General features: G+C 38.9%; 1 protein-coding gene across 1 annotated transcript in view; it reads right to left on the reverse strand.

Annotated features, from left to right (window-relative positions):
* LOC118650433 (serine/threonine-protein kinase MARK2-like) overlaps window positions 1-21,366 on the reverse strand; it is a 65,178-nt gene that overhangs the window by 38,040 nt on the left and 5,772 nt on the right. Inside the window, 2 exon segments of the mRNA XM_036298902.1 lie at window positions 12,473-12,481; window positions 18,720-18,902. Coding sequence (XP_036154795.1) covers window positions 12,473-12,481; window positions 18,720-18,902 — 192 coding nt within the window.

Below are 21,366 nucleotides of genomic sequence, written 5' to 3' on the forward strand. Positions count from 1 at the left end.
TTTGTTTAGCTTCTATATTTGTAACATAGTTGCTTAGAGTTGCAGCTCAGAGGCCGGCAGCGGCAGGTGGGGAACGTAGGAGTCCTCCGTCACTGAAGGAAGCAAGTCTCATGTTCGCTTTAAGCTTCCTGGCTTCCGGCCGCCATCTTGGCTGGCATTTAATTTGCATATCGCCCTGATTAACCAATAGGAAAGGTAGCAGTCGAATGCTAATTACCATGTTTCTCTTTTATTAGATAGGATATTACAAATAATATTAACCAAAATACATGAGATCATATCATCACAATATGTTTGCCAATATCAAGGTCTTTCTTTATTTTAGAAAAGGAAACCGATTTAGGCATAAAATAACTATAAATTTCCAATAATTCCTAGGGAGATTTGCACATATTTTTAATTATATTGTAAGATGATGGATATTTTAGAGTTATTTTTTCCTAGCCTGATATTCTATCTGGTCTAACATATTTTTCCTTCTATATCTCTTCTAAAACTCAGTCAAGATTATGATCCATTTAACTGGAAGACTACCAGAATGTTCATGATAGGAACTTTAGTTTTCTCACAAATGAGCTCATAAATTTAATTCTTAACACCTAGTAAAATGTGTAAATCTTCCTCTGTGCTTTTTTCTTTTATTACTTGAGATGAAACACTTTTAATGTTGATTATTTATCCTGTTCAGAAAATAATTCGTACACTTGATCATATTTTTCTTTCATTAGAAGATGAGTCAATTAAGTAAGACAAAAATGTAGATTCTTTGCATATTGGTTTTGTTTGTTCCCTCCTTTCATTTGGTATTATGACAAAAATTAAATATTTAAATATTTTTAGTACTATTAGAAATAAAATATTGCCTCAAATAATTTTGCAAATCAAATGAAAATTACTTTAGGTATTTTCTAAAAAGAATTTAGATAAATACTTTTATTCTCTGATACAATTTTACATGCTTAATTATTTTCTATATCATGAATGTTTCTTTCTTCCTTTTTAGTTGCCAAATTGGGAGCCTCACAACTCCATCACTTTTAAAATTTTAAAAAGACATATTTAAACTGTTTGTTGCATTATTTTGAGTATTATTCCTACACCCAAGGGAAAGAAGCATTTTTTATGATTCTTAGATGTCCACAGTGCCATAACCAACTAAAACAGTGACTAAGGGTCATAAATGTCTCTCTGTATTTATTGATAACTTTTGTAATTCCTGTGTGTAACATTCAATAGAAAAATCTAAGTACTTATGACTAATTAAAAAATAGTTTTGTAAGATATGTTGAGGTAAAGAACATAATAATCTGATATGTAGCATATTATCTGAATTTGTTGAAGATGTGTTCTTTGCCATAATGCTAATTAAAAGGTCAAAATATTGAAAGTAAAATTATTGCAACTACTCTATGTATGTTGTGTGTGTGTGTGTGTATTTAATTAGAAAATTGGGATTTGAGATTGAGATTCCTGGCTCACTTCAGTCATGCTGTACACCTACCCCAAAATAAATCTGAAATATATATGGTAATTTTGGAATTGTTATAGATCTCAATGTATAAGATTTGTCAAGTGCCGGGGTCCAACCCCAGCGGGTCCAGGGGTCCCCAAAGGTGTGGACGGAGTCGGCGAAGAAGGAAGGACACGGAGACAGCGTTCAGTTGATCAGCAGCCTAGCCAGGATCTCTAGCCAGGATCTCCAGCCAAGTTCTGGTCTGGATCTCCAGGGAAGTTCTGCTGTTTATTGTTTTGTTACATCCGTATTTATACCAGTTGATTTTAATCCTGTCAATTTCTATTACAAAGGTTAGGGTGTTTCTTATCTCCATTCCAGGGAGTAAAGATTATGTAGCTTAAGCATAATTGTTTGTAGTTAAAGTGATTAACTACCCGCCTGGCACTTAGTTAAGGAGTTTCATCCCCTCCCTGACTTCAGGGAAAAATTCCTACCTGGGGAAACAACCTTTCTAGGAGAGGCATCCCCTCCCTGACTTCAGGGAAAAATTCCTACCTGGGGAAACAACCTTTCTTGGAGAGGTGACCTTGGTTAAAACACACAGCGCTAAGGGGAGCAAACATATTAAGAACAGTATGCTATATACGCCAGGTCCCTTGAAACATATGCTGTGCAGATGTTTCTTTCCTGCAGCGACTGTGTCAAGCAGCAAGGATGGACCGGCTTCCGGCAGTCAAGGCTTATTTATATTGAAAGATTTTCTACCACCAAGAGTTCATAGGAAGAGTTTGGATAAGAGGCATTCAAAAAAAAAAAAAAAAAAAAGACAATGTTGTCAGCAGCAATTTGTTTCTTTAATTTACATCTCAATCCTATTTTCCCAGATAGACTTAATAGACTTAAATGAAGTTATATGTATTTGTTCTCATGGAAGTGAGACTTAGAAGAGGCAACTTTGGAAGTTATTGTAATTAAATAATTTTAAAGAACACTTTGCAATCCACAAACTCTGAGTAAGACTTGATGTATATTTTTTAACTAATATGGTATAAAAAATGTACAAGAAGAAAAGACAATATTTACAAATTTTATGAGCTTAACTTATATGTTACTTTATAACCATAATACCATATAAGATCAGTTTGGCTTTAATATGGTCATCTTGATTTTAATATATGAAAACTGCTTGAAAAAAATAACCCACTATTTCATGTTTGTATAAGGGAAATAAGTATTTTTATTTGTAGCAATGTTAATTTGCCAAAGCAAAAAAAAAAAAAAATAAAGTATGTATATTAAATATAGCATAAGATTTTATTACTGAGAATCTAGCAATGAAGTTGGGAGTAGTTCTACTTTTAAAAAAAAAATTGACTTTATTTTGTGTGAAGGAGAATACTTTCTTATATACCAGATAAACTCTAGAACCTGGGTTGTCACTCTTATAGAAGACTAGAGGTCCAGTGCACAAAATTAGTGCACATGTACAGTCCCTAGGCCTGGCCTGAGATCTTCCTCGGCTGCCCACAGCCGGCCCCACCCCCGCCACCACCATCCCCAATTCCCCTTTCGCCATCAGGTGGTGGGAGCCTGCTGGCTGGGGAAAGGGACCGAGAGTTGGTCAGTGCACCTAATAGTGGCTGGTCTAGCGGTTGTTCTGGTCATTCCTCCATTAGGGTCAATTTGCCTATTACCCTTTTATTATATAGGATCTGAAAGTCATCATCTACTTACATATTATTTATCAGATAACTTAACACCCTAAAATGACTTCATTCCTTTACAAATAAGATGCATTTATTAAAAAACTTGTTAAATTACTAGTGAAGCACTGGGTCACTGAAAATAATGCCTTTTATTATGCTGATTACAACTTTTTTTTATAGAAGCCCAGAGACCAATGACCTGAGGAAAATTCTAGCTTCATAATAAGGGGTTTTGGTGTATAATAATAAGAGGTGTCTATCGAGGGAGTTATGCCAATCAGCACTTCCAATCTAAACTGATGAAATTCCAGCTGGTTACAAACACGTCTCCTAACTTTTCATTTTCTTTTCTTTAAAGCCAAAGTTGTACAGCAATAAATTGCAGTAAAAGGCAGAGTTGTGATAATGTTACTTTTAGCTCAAAATAATTTAGTCAATTTAGGCGGAAAGTTTTTCTTTAAGTTCACCTTTGGGTTTTTGACATTTCATTTACATTTTTCTTTTCAATACTCCACAATATAAATATCTCCAAATATATCTAAGTAATGTTCCAGTGCTTTTTCTACTCTAAATATGCTGAACCTTCATGTTTCTTTAATTTGAACTATACATATTAATATAATTTATTTTTATTTTGTTTATCTGAATAATCAATCAACATATTTCCAGTCTGTTGTGTATCTACTTTCCAGTCATAAAGTGTTATTTTTATACTACAGGCCTGGTGCATGGATTTGTGCACCTGTGGGGTCCCTCAGACTGGCCTGCCGCTCTCTCCCAATCTGGGACCCTTTTTGGGGGGAAAGACAGGCTCTGCATGTGCAGAGCCAACAGGATCACACTCAGCAGACCCAGGAGCCGCCGACGATTGTCACCGCCAGCTAGACACAAACACAGCAGAAGGTCTCCATCCAGGAGAAGCAAGGAGCACAGGCTGTTGAAGGACTATCTCCTATCAGCCAGTTAATGCAGATGGCATCACTCTCTAATGAGGCACGGCCATCACCGCAGCCAGTTTGCCAGGAGCACAGACTGATCAGAGAGGAGCCAACAGCCACACAACCAGCAGTGGGAAAGTGTCTATCATTGCAACTCAACCAGTGTCTGTAATCAGTTCAGCAGGGACGGTCATGACAGTGCCGGGAGCTGGCTCTGTGTCTGCTCTCCAAGCAATCCCTCCAACCGGGACAGAGATGCTTCAAGAAGAGCCATTTGATGCCAATGCCAAACGGTACCATTGTCTTTGTAAAAGTAGCAAGCCTGGGACAAACAATAGGCAGAAGGGAAATCAAAGAAAAGAGGAAACACCTGCATGAGTTGTGCTACAGCACAGAAGTGTGGTGAAAGTGGCAATTTTTCTCTCCAAAGGAACAGTTTCTAAACACAGGAGCCACACCAAATAAAAAAAGCAATGACATGGATTATCTATGTTCTCACACCAGACCATGTGATGAAGATAATCAAGGTTGAACTCCTTGCCACTGTTTCCTCTGTTCTGGGAAAGCAATCCACTCTTTTGAAGGGACGGATAATCACACTCTGCTCTTTTGTGCACGGCAGAGACCACTAATTTTTCATACGGGACGCGGTGTTATAATTGTAGCCATGTCTGACAAATTGAAATCGCAAGCCTTTTTCTCTCCCTTCCAGTCCAGACCTATTTCCGACTGTGTAATACACTGACATTTCATAGATTAGGATGAATCAAGGGTAGTCATGCCAGCCATCCGGCTCAGCAAGGGAGAGCAAACTTCTCACCTTAAACTGCAATCAGGGCAGCCGCCGCCCACTCCTCCCACAGGAATTTGATTAAACGGTACTATCCATCTCTCTGCTGGGGTAGCTCATCCTGAGTGGGCATTTTATATTCGGAGATGGTGTCCAAGAAAGTAAATTCAAACTTGTGACTTGGAAACAAGTTATCTGAGATTTAAATATATACACACATTTATCGTTCGGCTTAAAACAATGATTTTAAAGCATGCTCTGAGAAACAGCAGTTCAGAGTACATTAAAAGTTGTTAAGTTATGGCAGACAAGGAGTCCTGTGTCATTTTGATGAATATGTTGAAATGAAAGAGATTTGTTTACTGGAGGATTTATCAGATTCTCCAATATCCTTAAGTTTTGTTAATATCTAAAAGGGAGATAGAGTGTTCACTACTTGCTAATCCTTTGACCATAAAATAAATTTGTTTCCAGCAGCTAATAGAACCAACTTTTCTGTGAAATATATTTTGAGAAATATCAAGTTAAGATTTATTTTTTTTTCCTTATTGAATAAAATCTTTAAAGCTACCTTGCTCATATAAACATGACATTTTAATTATTAGTGAAATGCTTTGATAAAAAATAAATGTTTTACTTGATCTGATTTCTTTGTATTATTAATGTTTTCATTTTATGCACAATATATCCTTACAATATTGTGGTTACTGGTTGCTGGAGTTTCATAGTTGTATCTCTGAAATGATAACTTATAATAGTCTGAGAATTCTCACTTTTTTTGTCTTCCTAACTCTTACTCTTGACATTTGATGATCTCATTATAAATGTTTTATTTAATTTAATTTTCTCCCACTCTATCAGTTCATCCTCTTCTCACTTCTATACATATTAACCCAAGAAAACAGGATACACCAAGGACACTCTCACTGTGAATATCTACAATGCTTGAATATAATTCCAGGGAATATCTAAATAAATCCTACCACCACCTGCTAACTCCATTCTGTCTTCTTCCTAATTTTCACTGTATCAGAGAGGGCTTTCCTAGATGCCTGAGGCCAAATAAAGTCATTCATCATTTGCTCCTCCCTGTCTCTTATGATCTACCTGAGGGGAAAGGCAAGCCTATGATAGTGTTCTTAAATATATTTACGTAGGCACATTCTTGGGGCTGTGAATTTTATCAAAAAGGATGAGTCTTCAGTCCTGAAATAAAGAAGGAAGCTCTAAACACCGATAAAAACAAAACCAAACAATAATTTGATGTAGTTCAATTTGTCTTTTTTGTTTGTTTGTTTTTTGTTTTCCTTTTTATTTTCTCTATTTCTTCTCCTCATCCTCCTATTTCTCTGGTAATCACCATATTGTTGTCTGTATCTGTAAATTATGTTTTGCTTTGCATTTTTTGCTTAATCCCTTAACTTTTATGCCCAGTCCTACAAACCTTCTCCCCTGATAAATGTCAGTCTGTGCTCTATGAGTCTGTTTCTAGTTTGTTTGTTTATTCTGTTTAATTAGATTTCACATTTGAGTGAAATAATAAGGTGCTTGTCTTTGCTTTTGTTCCCTATGCTTTTGGTATTATGTTTAAGAAATCATTGCCAAAACCATTGTCATGAAACTTTCCACCTATGATTTTCCTAGGAGTTTTTTCTCAACACTATTTGTTGAAGAGTCTATTCTTTCTTCATTGGGTATTCTTGGCACCCTTGTCAATATTGACTATAAATATGGATTTATCTTTGAACTCTCATTTCTGTTCCGTTGGTTTATATGCTTGTTTTTATAATAGTGCCATACTGTTGTGATTACTGTAGATTTATGACATATTTTGAAATCAGTAAATATGATGCCTTTAGTTTTATTCTGCTTTGTCAAGTTTGTCTGGCTACCTGGGGTCATTTTGGTTTTAAATAAATTTCAGGGCTTTTTCTTTTTTCCTAACTCTGTAAAAAAAAGAAAATTCCATTGAATGGAAGAAAATATTTGTAAACCATATGTCTGATAAGGACTTGATTCTAAAATATATAAGGAACTCCTACAATTTAACAATAAAAAAGCTATTAAAAATGGACAAAGAAGTTGAATATACTTGTGCTTTCTTAGAAAATTCAATGGCCAACAGGTATATTAAAAGATGTTCAACGTAACTAATAATCACGGAAATGAAAATAAAATTGAATATCACCTCACATTTGTCAGGATGTCTATCATCAAAAAGAGTAGAAAAGATAAGTATTGGCAAGGTTATGAGAAAAGATAAGGTTTGTATATGCTGTTGGTATAAATATAAATTGGTTTAATTACTATGAAAAACAGCATGGAGGTTCCTCAAAACTTAAAAATGTAGCTACCATGTGATTCAATAATCATACTCCTAGGTATATATCCAAATGAAATTAAATCAGTATTTTTAAGAGCTATTTGAACTCTCAGGTTCAGTACAGCATTATTTACGATAGCCAAGTTATGGAAATAACCTAAATGTTTGTTGACAGATGAAAGATTAAGAAAACATGGTTTATACATACAATGGAATATTATTTAGCCCTAAAAAGGTAAATCTTGTCATAGGTGATAACCTGGATAAACATTGAGAAAATTATATTAAATGAAATAAGCTAGTCACAGAAGGACAGATACTACATGATGTCACACACTGAGGAATAGAAAATGGACATACTCATTGAAGCAGAGAGTACTGGAGGAAGGGGAGTGGGGAATTGCTACTCATTGGGTATAAAGTTTCAATTATGCAAGATGATTAAAGTCCAGATACCTGCTGTAAAATAAACAATAAATAGTTAAATAACTCATGTTGCCTCGTCTGTGAACTGATAGTTGAAGATAGAAAAAATGTTAAGAAAAAATGTTTCTCTCTTTTAGGGCCAATGTTAAATGCTGAGATTTTTGGATGGGGTCCAGTGAACCTTAAATTATCATAAATCTTTCCAATCTAAGTAAATAATATTTCTTCCCATTAAATAACCACAAAGGATAAGTAGAGAGAAAGTAGGATGTTTGCATTCTGACTTCCTCTTTCCAGCAAAGTGTGGAAAAAGCCTCCTTTTTTATGTGTAATTGAAAAGCAAAAACCAAAAATGGAGTCATTAGTGGTACAGAATGCTATAAAGATATATGTGTATGTATGTATATGTGTATAATGTGTATATATATATATATATATATATATATATATGTATATATATATATATATATTTGTGTGTGTGTGTGTGTGTGTGTGTGTGTGTGTATGAAAAATACACATTCGGTTCATTAACAATGCAGTTTCATAGTAGAAATAAAAGAAGTAAAATTTTATTCAAAGAATAGAAGTTGAGGAATGAATAGATTGGGAGGCAGCAAAAGGAACAAATTCTTTCAAGAAATTTGGGTAAGAGAGAAAAATAAAGTTTTATGTAGGGCTGATTATAGTGATTGGTGGTGGTGTTTTTAAGATTGGAAATGCTCGAACAAGTTTTGGGTCAAGAATGATTAGAACAACCAAATAGGTCAGATAATGACCCCAATCATTGAGAATAGAATTCCTAGTGGATAATCAGTTCAAAGCTAGGAAAGCCCATTTGTTCCATTTTGAAATGTTGACTTGAGTCACCTGTGATAAACATTCTGGAAAAGCCCAGGAAGCATTTGGGGGCTGATTATGTGAGGATTTAACTCAAAGAAGAGGTCTGAAAACCATTCGCATAAAAGTAGATATAAAGCTGTCTATAGTCCTCATTTTCTATGGGAGGGATATCCTCCCTCTAATCTAAGAATAATTTCAACTGGGATTTTAATTTCTGCCCTTTTTGCTGCAATAAGACTCTTGTTTGAATAGTATCCATATCACATTATTGTTATTTGTTTTTGTTTTCTGGTCTGAATTGTGAAAACATTATATTGTGAAGTAAGTAATATTCTTGAGTTATGATCTGAGGAATTTTATTTTTCCCTGACTATTCAAGCAGCCAGGACACTTTTTGAAGTGTATTTCAATCAAAAGTTTGGGCAACACAGCATAGAAAGATTCAATTGAGATTTTTTCATTGCTAGTTAAACCCATAGCAAAGAAAAATTACTGATAAAAAATATGATGTTATAGATAGTTTGGGTCCAACATTGGCTTTGAATATCAAGAGCCAAAACGTCTGAGGGCTCAGAGCATGACTTTTGCATGTGAGAGAATTTGTGGTGTATTAAGGACAGTTTCCACAGCAAGTGAAGGATACAATAGAGGAGTATTAACATACTAATGGCACCTAACAAAGATTGTCACAATATTGGAAAGTGGAAGTAGGTTCAATAGAAAATTTAGGATAGATTTAGGAATCCAATAGCAGATGATACTTCTTCCTACATCTTTTCTTCAAATAATGAAGCAGTCGGCTTTGCAGAATGTCTGATTCTTCAAGGCAGAAATGATCTGGATAGAAGTTGTAAAAGAACAGAGTATCAGAAACAGGGAGTAAAATGGTTCCATGACCTGAGTTTCTCTCAGCAGATAGAGAATTCCTAAAATCACTAAGTGTATCACAAATAGAAGTAGTTAACTGCAAAGAGTGACATTATTTTTAATTTTTGAAATTAAATATTTAGCAATTAGGAGAATTGTGTACATATACATCAAGGAGAGAACTGGTCCAAATTTAGTAACATAAATCATTACATTTATAAGCACTTATTAAATGCCTAATATATTGCCAGTCCTGCATTATGTTAGAATGCAGGGGTAAGTGGATCCATAGGCTCCCTGATCCCCTAGATCTCACAGTGAATAAAGAAGGGAAAGGACTAAATAAGGTCTTGTGAATTTGGTATCAGATTTATGAGAGAAAGGTCAGGCTACTCTGTGGATGTACAACAGGCAGATTTAACATGGACATGTGAGTTACAAACACCTTCCTGGCAAACAGTGACACTCTTCAACCAACTCCTTAAGAGTGAGTTAGAGTTAAGGAGGCCAAAAGAGAAGGTAATTTGGGAGGAGGGGGTGGTAATATATCTTAGACATAAAATAAAGTAGATAAAATGAGGATCAATGTGATACCATAAGAGGTTATTATTAGTATGATATATTATAGTTTCTCTTTTCAAATATTTATTAAGTGCAGCTATGTGTCAGCAACTGTGCTCACAGTAATAAACAGGTCCTTCCATAAAGCTCCTCACATGAAAACACATAAGTAGACCTTTAGGAAAAATGTTCTAAAATGTATTGGTACCAGACATAGAATTCTGGAGGGCACCCTAGTTTTTGACATTTGGGAAGTCTTCCTAAACAAGGAAGAGTATAAGCTAATTGTTATTATTAGGGGATAATTAAGAGTTCAGGGCAAGGTGAAATAACGATCACAGACATAAAGCAAAGCCATGCCAGTGCAATGAAACAGAAGAAATATAAAAATGCACACAGTTCATACTTCTGGGAGATGAATTCTGCGGTATAGTGTAAGGGAAAAGAGACATTAAAAACTTAGGGTGCTAATCCCATGATACTTATATTTTTTGCTGAGGTTCTAAGGTATTCTGAAAAACTTTAAAAAGTTAAGTCAGAATTGTGCTATAAAGAGCACATTATAATTGTGGTTTGGAGTCTGTGGACAAAATAAATTAAAAAGAAGAGAAATTAAAAGTCATCACAAAATGTCAGAAGATAAATTATGAGTAAGTGAGATAAAGCAATGGCATTCCTTTATGTGTAGTGGCAGTTAACATAATTAATTGGCTACCTAGGATTCATTTTCCTTTTCCTCTATCCTAACAGTCCAAAGGGAAAATTTTGTTTAGATAATAAATAAAATTTTTAAAAATAACAAATAAAATTTGTAAAAATATTAAATAACCCAAGCCTATAGATACAGAAAACAGATTGATGGTTGCCAGAGGTAGATGGTGGTGGTGGGAGAAATGGGTAACTATTTTTTGTTTGTTTGTTTTTTGCTTTTTTCCAGTTTATGTATATTGAATTGAGACAAACAAACATGCACAATCATAGGATCACAAATACAGCAAAAGACACAATTGACCATTACTTGTCACAACTCTCCTTATGATTTATGCCACTTTTTGTTTTGTTTTCCTTCAGCAGAAACCATCCCAAATGATAAAACAAATACATTTGGAGTCATGTAGATAATTAACAATCACATTTATATCTTTTTTAGAAGATCTTGTCTATATTTGCCCTCTGCAGGTTTTTAAGAATTATTACATTTTATAAAATCTGTGAAATTGAATAAGGCCAGTTTAGGCACAAAGGGAAGCATTAACTTTCAATGTCCTTGCTTTAGCCTATTTTATCTGGCCCTTAAAGTTATTTTTATACTGCTTTGGTACTTAACTTTTTATATCATGTGAAATGTATTTGTCTGCCAGAGCCTGGAGAGAATTACAGAGAAGGCTGACAGATGACGTGTCATCATTCTAAATGTCATTACCTTGGCCCTTGTCTGCAGAGCAATCAGAAGTACATATATAAGCAAGAAAGAGTTGGATCCAATATAAATATGGTTATAGTGACTTAATAATAGCTAGTTACTTAAATAATGTTCTTTGGTGTTGCATAGTTAATATATAAACTAATGTGAATGTTAAATGACAGTTTTTATTTCTCTATATTCATCACAAATATATTAACAATAAAAAAATTTAGACACCATGTTAAAATATAGTGTTTCATTCAAACTTATGGTGAATGACACAGTTTTAATTGGTGATGCTAAAAACAAAGCTACAACTTTCTAGTTAAGCATTTTGCTGCTTTAAAATATAGAGCAGGTGTACTTAGCATGGCAAGCAAGAACAAAGATGTTCTGTCATTGATAACAATCTAATGTTCACCCTCTATGTTTTTCCTGTTCTTATTTGTTCATGAAGCAGCCATGCTCTATATAATTGCAATTTATTTAAAAGGCACACATTCATCTCTCTTTGTCCTTGTTTGTTCATCCCTCTCTCCAAAGGTTTTCCCTCCCACCATTTTAAACTGGTGAACGGCTTCTCATTTGCCAACCTTAGCTCAGACCTAATGAAGTCTCAATTGAATCACTTAGGTGACAGAATTAACAGACTTCTTTTTCTACCATTTAATGAGATGGCAGCAGTGTATGAGAAAGTAATCTGACCATTAGCATTCCACGGCACTTTGTGTATGTCACCATTAAATACTCAGTAAGAGTAGTGTATTTATCATAACGCAAATGAAACTTAAGACTCAGAACCCCTCACTTACATAGGCCACTTTGAAGTGCCTGTACCTGAATTTTTACTTGTATCCTCTAACTTTTTTTAAAAAGCACCCTTCAAATTGTATAAATTTCCAAACTGAATATACACTCTCCCCCCTTTGGTTCAAACTGATCTGCTCTTCTAATCGGATATTTTCAAGAACAGAATCTTTCCTATGCATATTTATTTCATTAGTAATTATTACTCTTTTATGTATAGCAGAGTCAATAAAGTTGTATTGGAGAGATCATATTATTGACTTCATGATGAGAACTGGGTATAAATCTGGAAAGAATAGAGAGGAAATTTCTTTAGGAAAAAGGAAAGAATAAAGGCTGATCTATTTACTTACCTGATATACCTAAAAGATAGAACCAGAAAATGGTCATGTTAGCCTATACAGGTAGACAAACAATTTGACCAATAAGTTTTAAATTTATTAAAAATTCAGCTTCAAGTTTGAGATAAACAGGGAATTTGCTTACGGGGTTCATTTTATTTTCAGCTATGTGGTTGTGTTTACAGGCAAAATCACTTTCAAATATTTTTATAGCATGGAAAGCCTCTATAGAAAATTGAGTTATTTGAGAGTACACCTGGGGGAAACAGAAAAGCGATTTCTCTTCCTCTGACACTACTCTATCATTATCAGTAATCTGCTTTGGGAACAATGTCATAAACTAGTCCTTAGTTTCTACAGTTCACATGTACTTGTATTTATAGTGGGAAAATATTGCTTGCTTGTAAATGTTTCAGGTTCAAGTTTAATCAAACTAGAAATATTTTTTGAAGTACAGCAATTGAGAAATACAAATTTTAAAATTATTTTCCTATATATTAGGTGATTATTAGTAGCTTGCACTTTATACTCCAGAAATATTTACTCAAATCCCTGTGATAAAAAATTAAAGTGAATTTTATGATCAGTACTTAAGTACTCATGTGTTGCTCTCCATTTCATTTTTTTAAAAATATATTTTATTGATTTTTTACAGAGATTAAGGGAGAGGGACAGAGAGTTAGAAACATCGATGAGAAAGAAACATCTATCAGCTGCCTCTTGCACACCCCCTACTGGGAATGTGCCCACAACCGAGGTACATGCCCTTGACTGGAATCGAACCTGGGACCCTTGAGTCCACAGGCCGACGCTCTATCCACTGAGCCAAACCTGTCAGGGCTACTCTCTCCATTTCTTATAGGTCCTAATCTTTAGCTCTTTACTTTTTGTACAATATATTAGCACATTCTTTATAGGTTTATATCTTTCTTAAACATATTAAACAAAAAAATAAAATTAGGATCATATTTTTAAGTGAACTAATCATGGAATGTCCTTGAGCATTTGTTTTTTAAGCTAAGATTTATTACATACTGATATTTTCATTTTCTGTTAATTTCTTCTTATTAATAAACAATTATTTTTACATAAAATGGGACAAGTATCAAATTATTATGTTATATTTATATAGTATTAAACATATATTATACTAGAAGCCCAGTGCACAAAAATTGCAGTCCAGGACCCCTTTCAGGGCATATCCACCTGTCGACTTAGGCCCACTCCCCGGGGGATCAGGCCTAAGCTTGCAGACAGACATCCTTCTGGCAGCCAGGGAGCCCTAGGGGGATGTCCGACTAAAGGCTTAGGCCCCCAAGGGATGAGGTCTAAACCGTTAGTTGGACATTCTTAGTGCTGCCACGGAGGTGGGAGAGGCTCCTGCCACCACCTCTGTGCTTTCCAGCCATGAACCAGCTTCTGGCTGAGTGGCACTCCCCATATGGAAGTTTACTGACCACCAGGGGGAAGCTCCTGCATTGAGCGTCCACCCCCTGGTGGCCAGTGCGCATCATAGAAACTATTCATTCTGCCATTCAGTCAATTTGCATATTAGCCTTTTATGATTAATACTAGAGGCCTGGTACACAAAAATTTGTGCACTGGCGGGGGAGGCGGTGTCCCTCAGCCCCACTTGTACATGAGATACATTTTAACTAAAATGACTTAAAGTGAGTTAAGTAACAATTCACTTTCTTGAAATGAGAGAGATTTTCCACTATCAGTAATATATATATATATACTAGAGGCCCGGTGCACAAAAATTTGTGCACTGGCGGGGGGGTGTCCCTCAGCCCCACTTGTGCCCTCTCACAGTCTGGGATCCCTCAGAGATTACGACCTGCTGGCTTAGGCCTGCTCCCAGGTGACAGAAGGCAGGCCCAATCCCTAGGTGCAGCCCCTGGTTGGGCTCAGAGCAGGGCCAATTGGGGGGTTGGGGCGCCTCCCCCATCACACTCATGGCAGGGTCGATGGGGAGGTTGCGGCTCCACCCCATCACAAACAGAGCAGGGCCCATGTGAGGGTTACGGTGCCATACCCTGTCACACACAGAGCAGGACTGATCAGGGGGTTGGGGAGCTCCCCCTATCAGGCACAGAGCAGGGCAGATCAGGGGGTTCGGGCACTCCCCCCTGTCACACTCAGGGCAGAGCCGATGGGGAGGTTGCGGCTCCACCCCATCACACACAGAGCAGGGGCCATGGGGGGGTTGGGGCGCCACACCCTGTCACACACAGAGCTGCAGGGCGATCAGGGGGTTTGGGCGCTGCCCCCTGTCACACTGCTCCAGGGGCCAGGAGGCCTCGCGGCTCCACTGATCCCAGTGCTGGGAAGCCTCGTGGCTCTGCTTGACACCAGGGCAATGATGCCTTGTTGCTCAGCTGATCCCGGTGCCAGGAGGCCTCGCAGCTCCACTGATCCCAGTGCTGGGAGGCATATTACCCTTTTACTATATAGAATAGAGCCTGGTGCACGGGTGGGGGCCGGCTGGTTTGCCCTGAAGGGTGTCCTGGATCAGGGTGGGGGTCCCGCTTGGGTGCCTGGCCAGCCAGGATGAGGGGATGATGGCTGTTTGCAGCTGGTCACACCCCCTGCAGGATGGGGTTCCCCACTGGGGTGCCTGGGCAACCTGGATGAGGAGATGATGGCTGTTTGCACCTGGTCACACCCCCTTCAGGGTGGGGGTCCCCACTGGGGTGCCTGGACAGTCTGGGTGAGGGGCTGAGGGCCGTTTTCACGCTGGTGGGTGACTGAAGCTCCCAACCTCTCCTTTTTTTTTTTTTTTTTTTTTTTTATTCTGGGATTTATTTACCTTCTATGGCTGTCACTGGAGCTGAGAGCAGGCTCCAGCTCTGAGACCTCGGCTGCTGAAAGCAGGTATCTGGTTTTTTTGGGTTCTATAATTGAAACACTGCTGCAACTCCAGCTCGGCCGGCTGGCTGAAAGCATGGGGTTTGTTTAGCTTCTATAATTGCAACATAATTGCTTAGAGTGCAAGCTCAGAGCCCAGCAGTGACAGCGGGGAACCTTGGCTTCCTCCTTCACTGGAGCAAGCAAGCCTCCTGTTCGCTTCAGCTGCCTGGCTGTTGGCCACCATCTTGGTTGGCAGTTAATATGCATATCGCCCTGATTAGCCAATGGGAAGCATGTCGGAGGTATGGTTAGTTACCATATTTGTCTATTATTAGATAGGGCTTCCTGCCTGATGCAGGAAGATTCCTGCAAGAATAGGGCTTTCTACAGCTGGAGCAAAGCAGACAAGGGAGTGAAACCCCAGCCTCTCCTGCTGGGTTTGCCCTCCCCCTCCAAGCTACTGCAGCTGGGTTTCCCCTCCGCTCCAAGCCACTGTGGATGGGTTTCCCCTCCAGCCTCCCTCCTCCATAGTTTTGGCTTCGTTCCTGTCTCTGCCGCCTCTACTTTGCTCCCTCTGTAGCGCTTCACTTCCACATTGTCTCAGTCTTCACTCCCAGCCAGTATATGCAAATTAACCGCCAGCTTTGTTGGTAGTAATTTGCATATCTTGCTGATTAGCCAATGGGAGGTGTAGAGAAGGTACAGTCAATTACCATGTTTTTCTGTTATTAAATAGTTAGTATATAGGATGTCCCTATTTCCCTCCTTTTGCCCCCCTCTACACAGCTCTTGTCCCCCCACTTCTCTCTGGCCATCACCATACTGTTGTCTGTGTCCATGGGTTGTGCACATATTTTCTTTGGCTAATCCCTTCTTTAAATTCAATTCTTTAAATTTTTATTTTCAGATAAGTGCTTATAACTGCACTATTATATCTTTTATATTATATCATTTAGAATTAAGATATTTTTTAATTGAACCTTTGTAAATTTTAGCACAATTTAATAAATTATGCTCGAAGCAGTTAGGAGATTTTTCATGTAATGCATATATATTTCAATTAATATATTATTAATTTTTAATTTTTTAATATTTTAATTTGAAATAATCTCATACATGTAAAAAAAAACACTATAAAATACTACAGCAGCATTAACTGGTTTGGCTCAGTGGATAGAGAGTCAGCCTATGGACTGAAAGGTCCCAGGATTGATTCCCATCAAGGGCATGTACGTTGGTTGCGGGCACATCCCTAGTAGGGGTTGTGCAAGAGGCAAATGATCGATGTTTCCCTCTCATCTGTTTCCCTCTCATCAATGTTTCTAACTCTCTATCCCTCTCCCTTCCTCTCTGTAAAAAAAATAAATAAATAAAATATAAAAAAATAAAAATAAAAATCCTATAGCATATTATATGTACCCTTGAATTTTAGAGTGAAAGGAAAGGGAGAGACACATTGTTTGGTTGCCTCCTGAGCATGCTCTGATAGGGACTGGGGATCAAGCCAGCAACTGAGGTACATGCCCTTGACTGGAATCAAACCTGGGATCCTTTAGTCCACAGGCTAATGCTCTATCCACTGAGCAAAAAAGGCTGCAGCTTAATGCATTAACTTTTAAATTATATGTGTCTTTATATTTAAAGTGGGTTTTCTTTTTGATTCACCCTCATAATCTGTCTTTTAATTGCTGCATTTATGCCACTGACTTTCAGAGTGCTTACTGATAGAGTTACTGCCATATCAGGTGGCTTCTGGGGATACTGGGCTGGACTGCGGCCCGGGTCAGATCTGATCAAGAGCCTCAGGCAGGCGGCTTCTGGGCTTGCACACGGGGGCCTGGATGATGGCTCGCGCTGGCGTCTTACACTGTCCCACCCTGCCTACAGTATGCAAATTAGCCATCATCTTTGTTGGCGGTTAATCATGCTGATTAGCCAATGGGAGGCGTAGTGAAGGTATGGTCAATTATCATGTTTGTCTATTATTAGATAGGATATTTATTTTATATTATATACTATGTATCACATATTAAAACATATCTTGTGTAGATTCTGAATGACCTACATTATATATTTTTAAATTATTTTCTGAGGTCTTGATATAGAACAGTAAGAATCTAGAAAAATTCCAGGACAAGTAGAATGGGGAAGCGAAGACAGTAAACAGCAATTTGTGTTCACCTAGTAAATCCTATCTTCCCCAAACCAAGGATACTTAAGAGGAAATGGTTTTCACTTCTCCCCCTAAAGCAGAGGGTAAATAGCTTAAATATGCCTACTCAAAGAGACAGATAACAGAAATACAATTAAGTGCCAGTTGCCATCTACACCCATAGACTGAGAGAATAAATCTCATTTTGGTACATCAGCATAATATTCTATTGATCTGCCCCTAAGGCCTCCCGTAAACTTCCAGCCTGCAAAATCCCTGAAAATGAAGGTCCCTGTGTTAGTTCTCCTTCCAGGTAGCACATCTGTGTCATTTCCTTCTCTCTCTCCTTTCCCCACAGGCACATATCTCCTAACCTCTAAGGGACCCCATAAGACTTGCAACCAGGAGAGCAATGGGTAGTGGAAGCTCATCCCAGGCTAACCCCCTGAACCTGTCTCCAAGGCCCCCCTTTCTTCTTTTTCTCTGAATTCCCAGGAGCCAAAGCTCTGCCCTTTATCTGCAGCCACAACTCCTGTTCTCACACCAGCTCATTACGCTCTGACCACCTTGAAAAATGTCAAGTTCTTTCCCACTCGAGCTCTTTGCTTCAGCTCTGCTGTTCCCTCTGCCTGGAGCACTGTTCTCCCAGTAATGTAAAAGTCTGACTTATAGACAGGGACAGCCTACCTGAGAATGACTCTAGCACAGGGGGAAGTGAGCAAAGCCAAGAGTTCAGGAGAGGTCACAGAGCACCCAGGCCATCAGCTGCATGAGAATGGAGACCTCTGCCTGCTTCGCCCACTGCTATGCCCCAGTGCCTGGAACCCACCCAGCATGCTGGGTGCTGGCCTTTTCCCTGCAGAACCATACTTGTTCCTGTTGGAGTTCCCCTATATAAAGTTCCAGTACTGCATCACTGCACGCTTCTCTAACAGCAGGATGTGCAGCCCCAGTTCTGTGCAGAGGAAGAAAAAAAACAGTACCCAATGCATCTTCCTGGAACATCAAGTTTATTATAAAACTTGGTTAATACTTTATTTAATAAGCAGTTTCACAGCCCTAAGAGGGACAGTAAAAGTCATCTTCATCCCCACACTCCGGGGGCCCTGAGGTGGTGGCTTTCCCAAAGATTTTACTGTCTAGAGTGCAGGGGATCTCCCAGGAGTAAACTGGGTCTTGGTGGGGATTCCCGTTTGCCAAAACCAGGGGGCATAAAAGGAGGATGCCTAGACAGGGTCCCCTTTTCAGTCTGACCTTGAGTGGGTCTGCTGTGAGCTCTAAAGTCCATTGTCCTGATGCGTCTTCAGCCTTCTTGATTTGTGTGCGGTGAATCCAGAGCTTCTTTCCTCTGACTTTGACAGCAGTTGGGGTGCTTAGAATGACCTGGAAAGGCCCTTCCCAATGAGGCTCAAGAGTACCTGGATCGTGGTGCTTCACCTAGGCCAAAGCACCAGGGACACACAGAGGTGGGCTGTTTGGGTTGGGCGCATGGCTTCCTGATGAGCTGCCCGGGCGATTTGGTGCACAGCTGCTGAGCTGGCCTGGAGTGCCTGTAAGGACTGGGCACAAACTTGGCTCCTTCTGGCTATATCCCGGGTTATCCGATGTGGCCGTGGTATGTAGTATTCCCTTCCCAGGAGTTCAGCTAGTTTGGTTGCTCCCAGGTGAGTACTTTGGTGTGTCTGGGAGGCGATGATTCGGCTCAAAGCCTCTGGAACAAAAGGCCTTCCATCTGGTAATAGTAGCCATCCCTGGGAAGTCCCTTTTGCATGTAATTTTGTGGCTTTTTCCTTTTCTTCTGAGGAGTAAACAGGGTTTGGCTGTAGATTCCGGGGTGGTACTGCTACCAGTATTTCAACCGGCCCTACTGGTCTTTTTGCAGTCTCTTTGGCTGTTTTGTCTGCAAACCGGTTCCCTCTTGCTTCTGGGGAGTCCCCTTGTCTTACATACGTAGAGGTGGAAATACTTAGTTACATCTGGCAGTGCCAATGGGCCCATCGTCCTTGCTCTGCTTATGTCTGACTAACTGCCTACCATATTACCTCAAGGATTCTGGCTCTGAATTCTTTCAGAGAAAATGGACATTGAATTTTTTCTGTAGCTGCTTCGTGCTGAGGAGGGACAGAGTTTTCTCTCAGAGCCAAGAGATCCTTGATGTCTGTCAGAGGGACAATGAGGCCTGGGCACAGAAGGAGGTGGGCTTGTGACCTGGAGGAGAAAAACTATAACAAATGGTCTGGTGGGAGAGAAAGAAAACATTTCAGTTTTAATAACCTCCATTGAAATAGAGTTTTTCTCCTTAAAATTATCTCTCTGTTTATTAAAATACTAATTTATTTACTGTATTCAATTTGGCCTGATTGTTTGCATAAACACGACAAGAATGGTAACTGACTACCTTTGCTGGAATTTTATGATTGAATCTTAATGTGCCCCATAGGGCCAGGAAGCCATGCCATCTAGCCACCATCAGGCCTGCCTGCAGTATCTGCTGTGTTAGGTGAATTCCCCACCTGCAGTGGCTCTGCCCGGGCCCATTGTCCTTGCTTTAAGGCTCTTCTCAGCAGCCTTCCAACTCGTCGCTGCCCAGAGTGCATGGGGGTTCTGCAGGGATGCAGAGGTGCCCTTATTGCTCCCCTTCTACTCTGACCAACCACAAGTGATGGTAGGGCATGGGCCTGACGCTCCAGCGCCAGCTATTTTCAGGGCTACCAAGCAAGATACGAGGCTTTCACCATGGTACTCTTATTGGCTTCAAGTATTCAGAGCTCAGATAGGGCTCTTTAAAATATGATACTCCAGTCAAAGTTTTCGGTCAATAAAACCACTATTAGAAACCAGTCTTATTGAATTTATGCAAAGAAATGTATTGCCATGAATTAAGTATTGCCAAATTTCGGAGGAATTACATAAGAAGAAAAAGCTACTGACCTGCCTTAAGATCTTCTGATTTCCCTTGTCAGTCCTTTTTATGGACTCTTCAAAGAAATATAACTGTCTTTAAATGGCAAGAAGAAATTTACAATGTGTCTATATTCAAATAGATAGTTATAGCTGTCCCTATAGTACGGCTCCCCTTACTTGACTTGTTCTCTCAGAACGGACTAAGGGAGCTTTATTTTTTTATAGGGTCTCATATGTCACAGGACCTCACAGGGTCTGTAATTCCTGTAAAAAAGGGCTAGTACCCACCACTTTACTACTTCCCTCTGTTCTGAACAGTTTCCTAGAGTTGAGGTTTGTGCCACCCCTGACATGGGCATGGTCATACAGGCTGCCAACTGTCTCTCAATGGAGACCAAAACCTGATGGGTATTCTTCTTTGTCCATTTGGGCACCTGCCCTTCTGACAACTGCATTTAAATCTGTGAGAGAATTAAGGTTAATCTAATATATCAATATAATGAGGTACAATATGATCACTGTGGCTACTTTAGGCAGCCAAATTTTCTGCTACCATATATGACACATGGTAGGGCTATATAACCATACGGCAGAATTGTCCTTGTCTCTCTGGAGCTGTGTCCATGAATATTCAGACATCATCTAAGTCTATTATACAGTTTTCTGCAGGCCACTGTCAGGGCTGTATGTTGAGGCAAGTTATTCTTTCTGGCCACAAACACAGTCTGTCCAATTTCCTTAAAATGTATTCTGGTACAGGAGAAAGTTGTTTTGCTGTATATTGGCAGCTTAACCCCTATACAACTGGGCTGGGACCTCTGTCTAGCAAATTGCAGTCTATAAGTTCAATATGTAGCTTCTGGTCCTCCGAACCCAACGGGGTCTTGGCCAGTCTCTGAGTCAGACTGTTCCATTCTTGGAAAAATGTTAAAGTCCTGATGGCTCCTAGGTCCAGGGAGATTGCCATTTTCTTTGCCCTTTTGTTAACCCTGTTTAT

This window comes from Myotis myotis, unplaced genomic scaffold, assembly GCF_014108235.1.
Source record: "Myotis myotis isolate mMyoMyo1 unplaced genomic scaffold, mMyoMyo1.p scaffold_m19_p_3, whole genome shotgun sequence".
NCBI lineage: Eukaryota > Metazoa > Chordata > Mammalia > Chiroptera > Vespertilionidae > Myotis > Myotis myotis.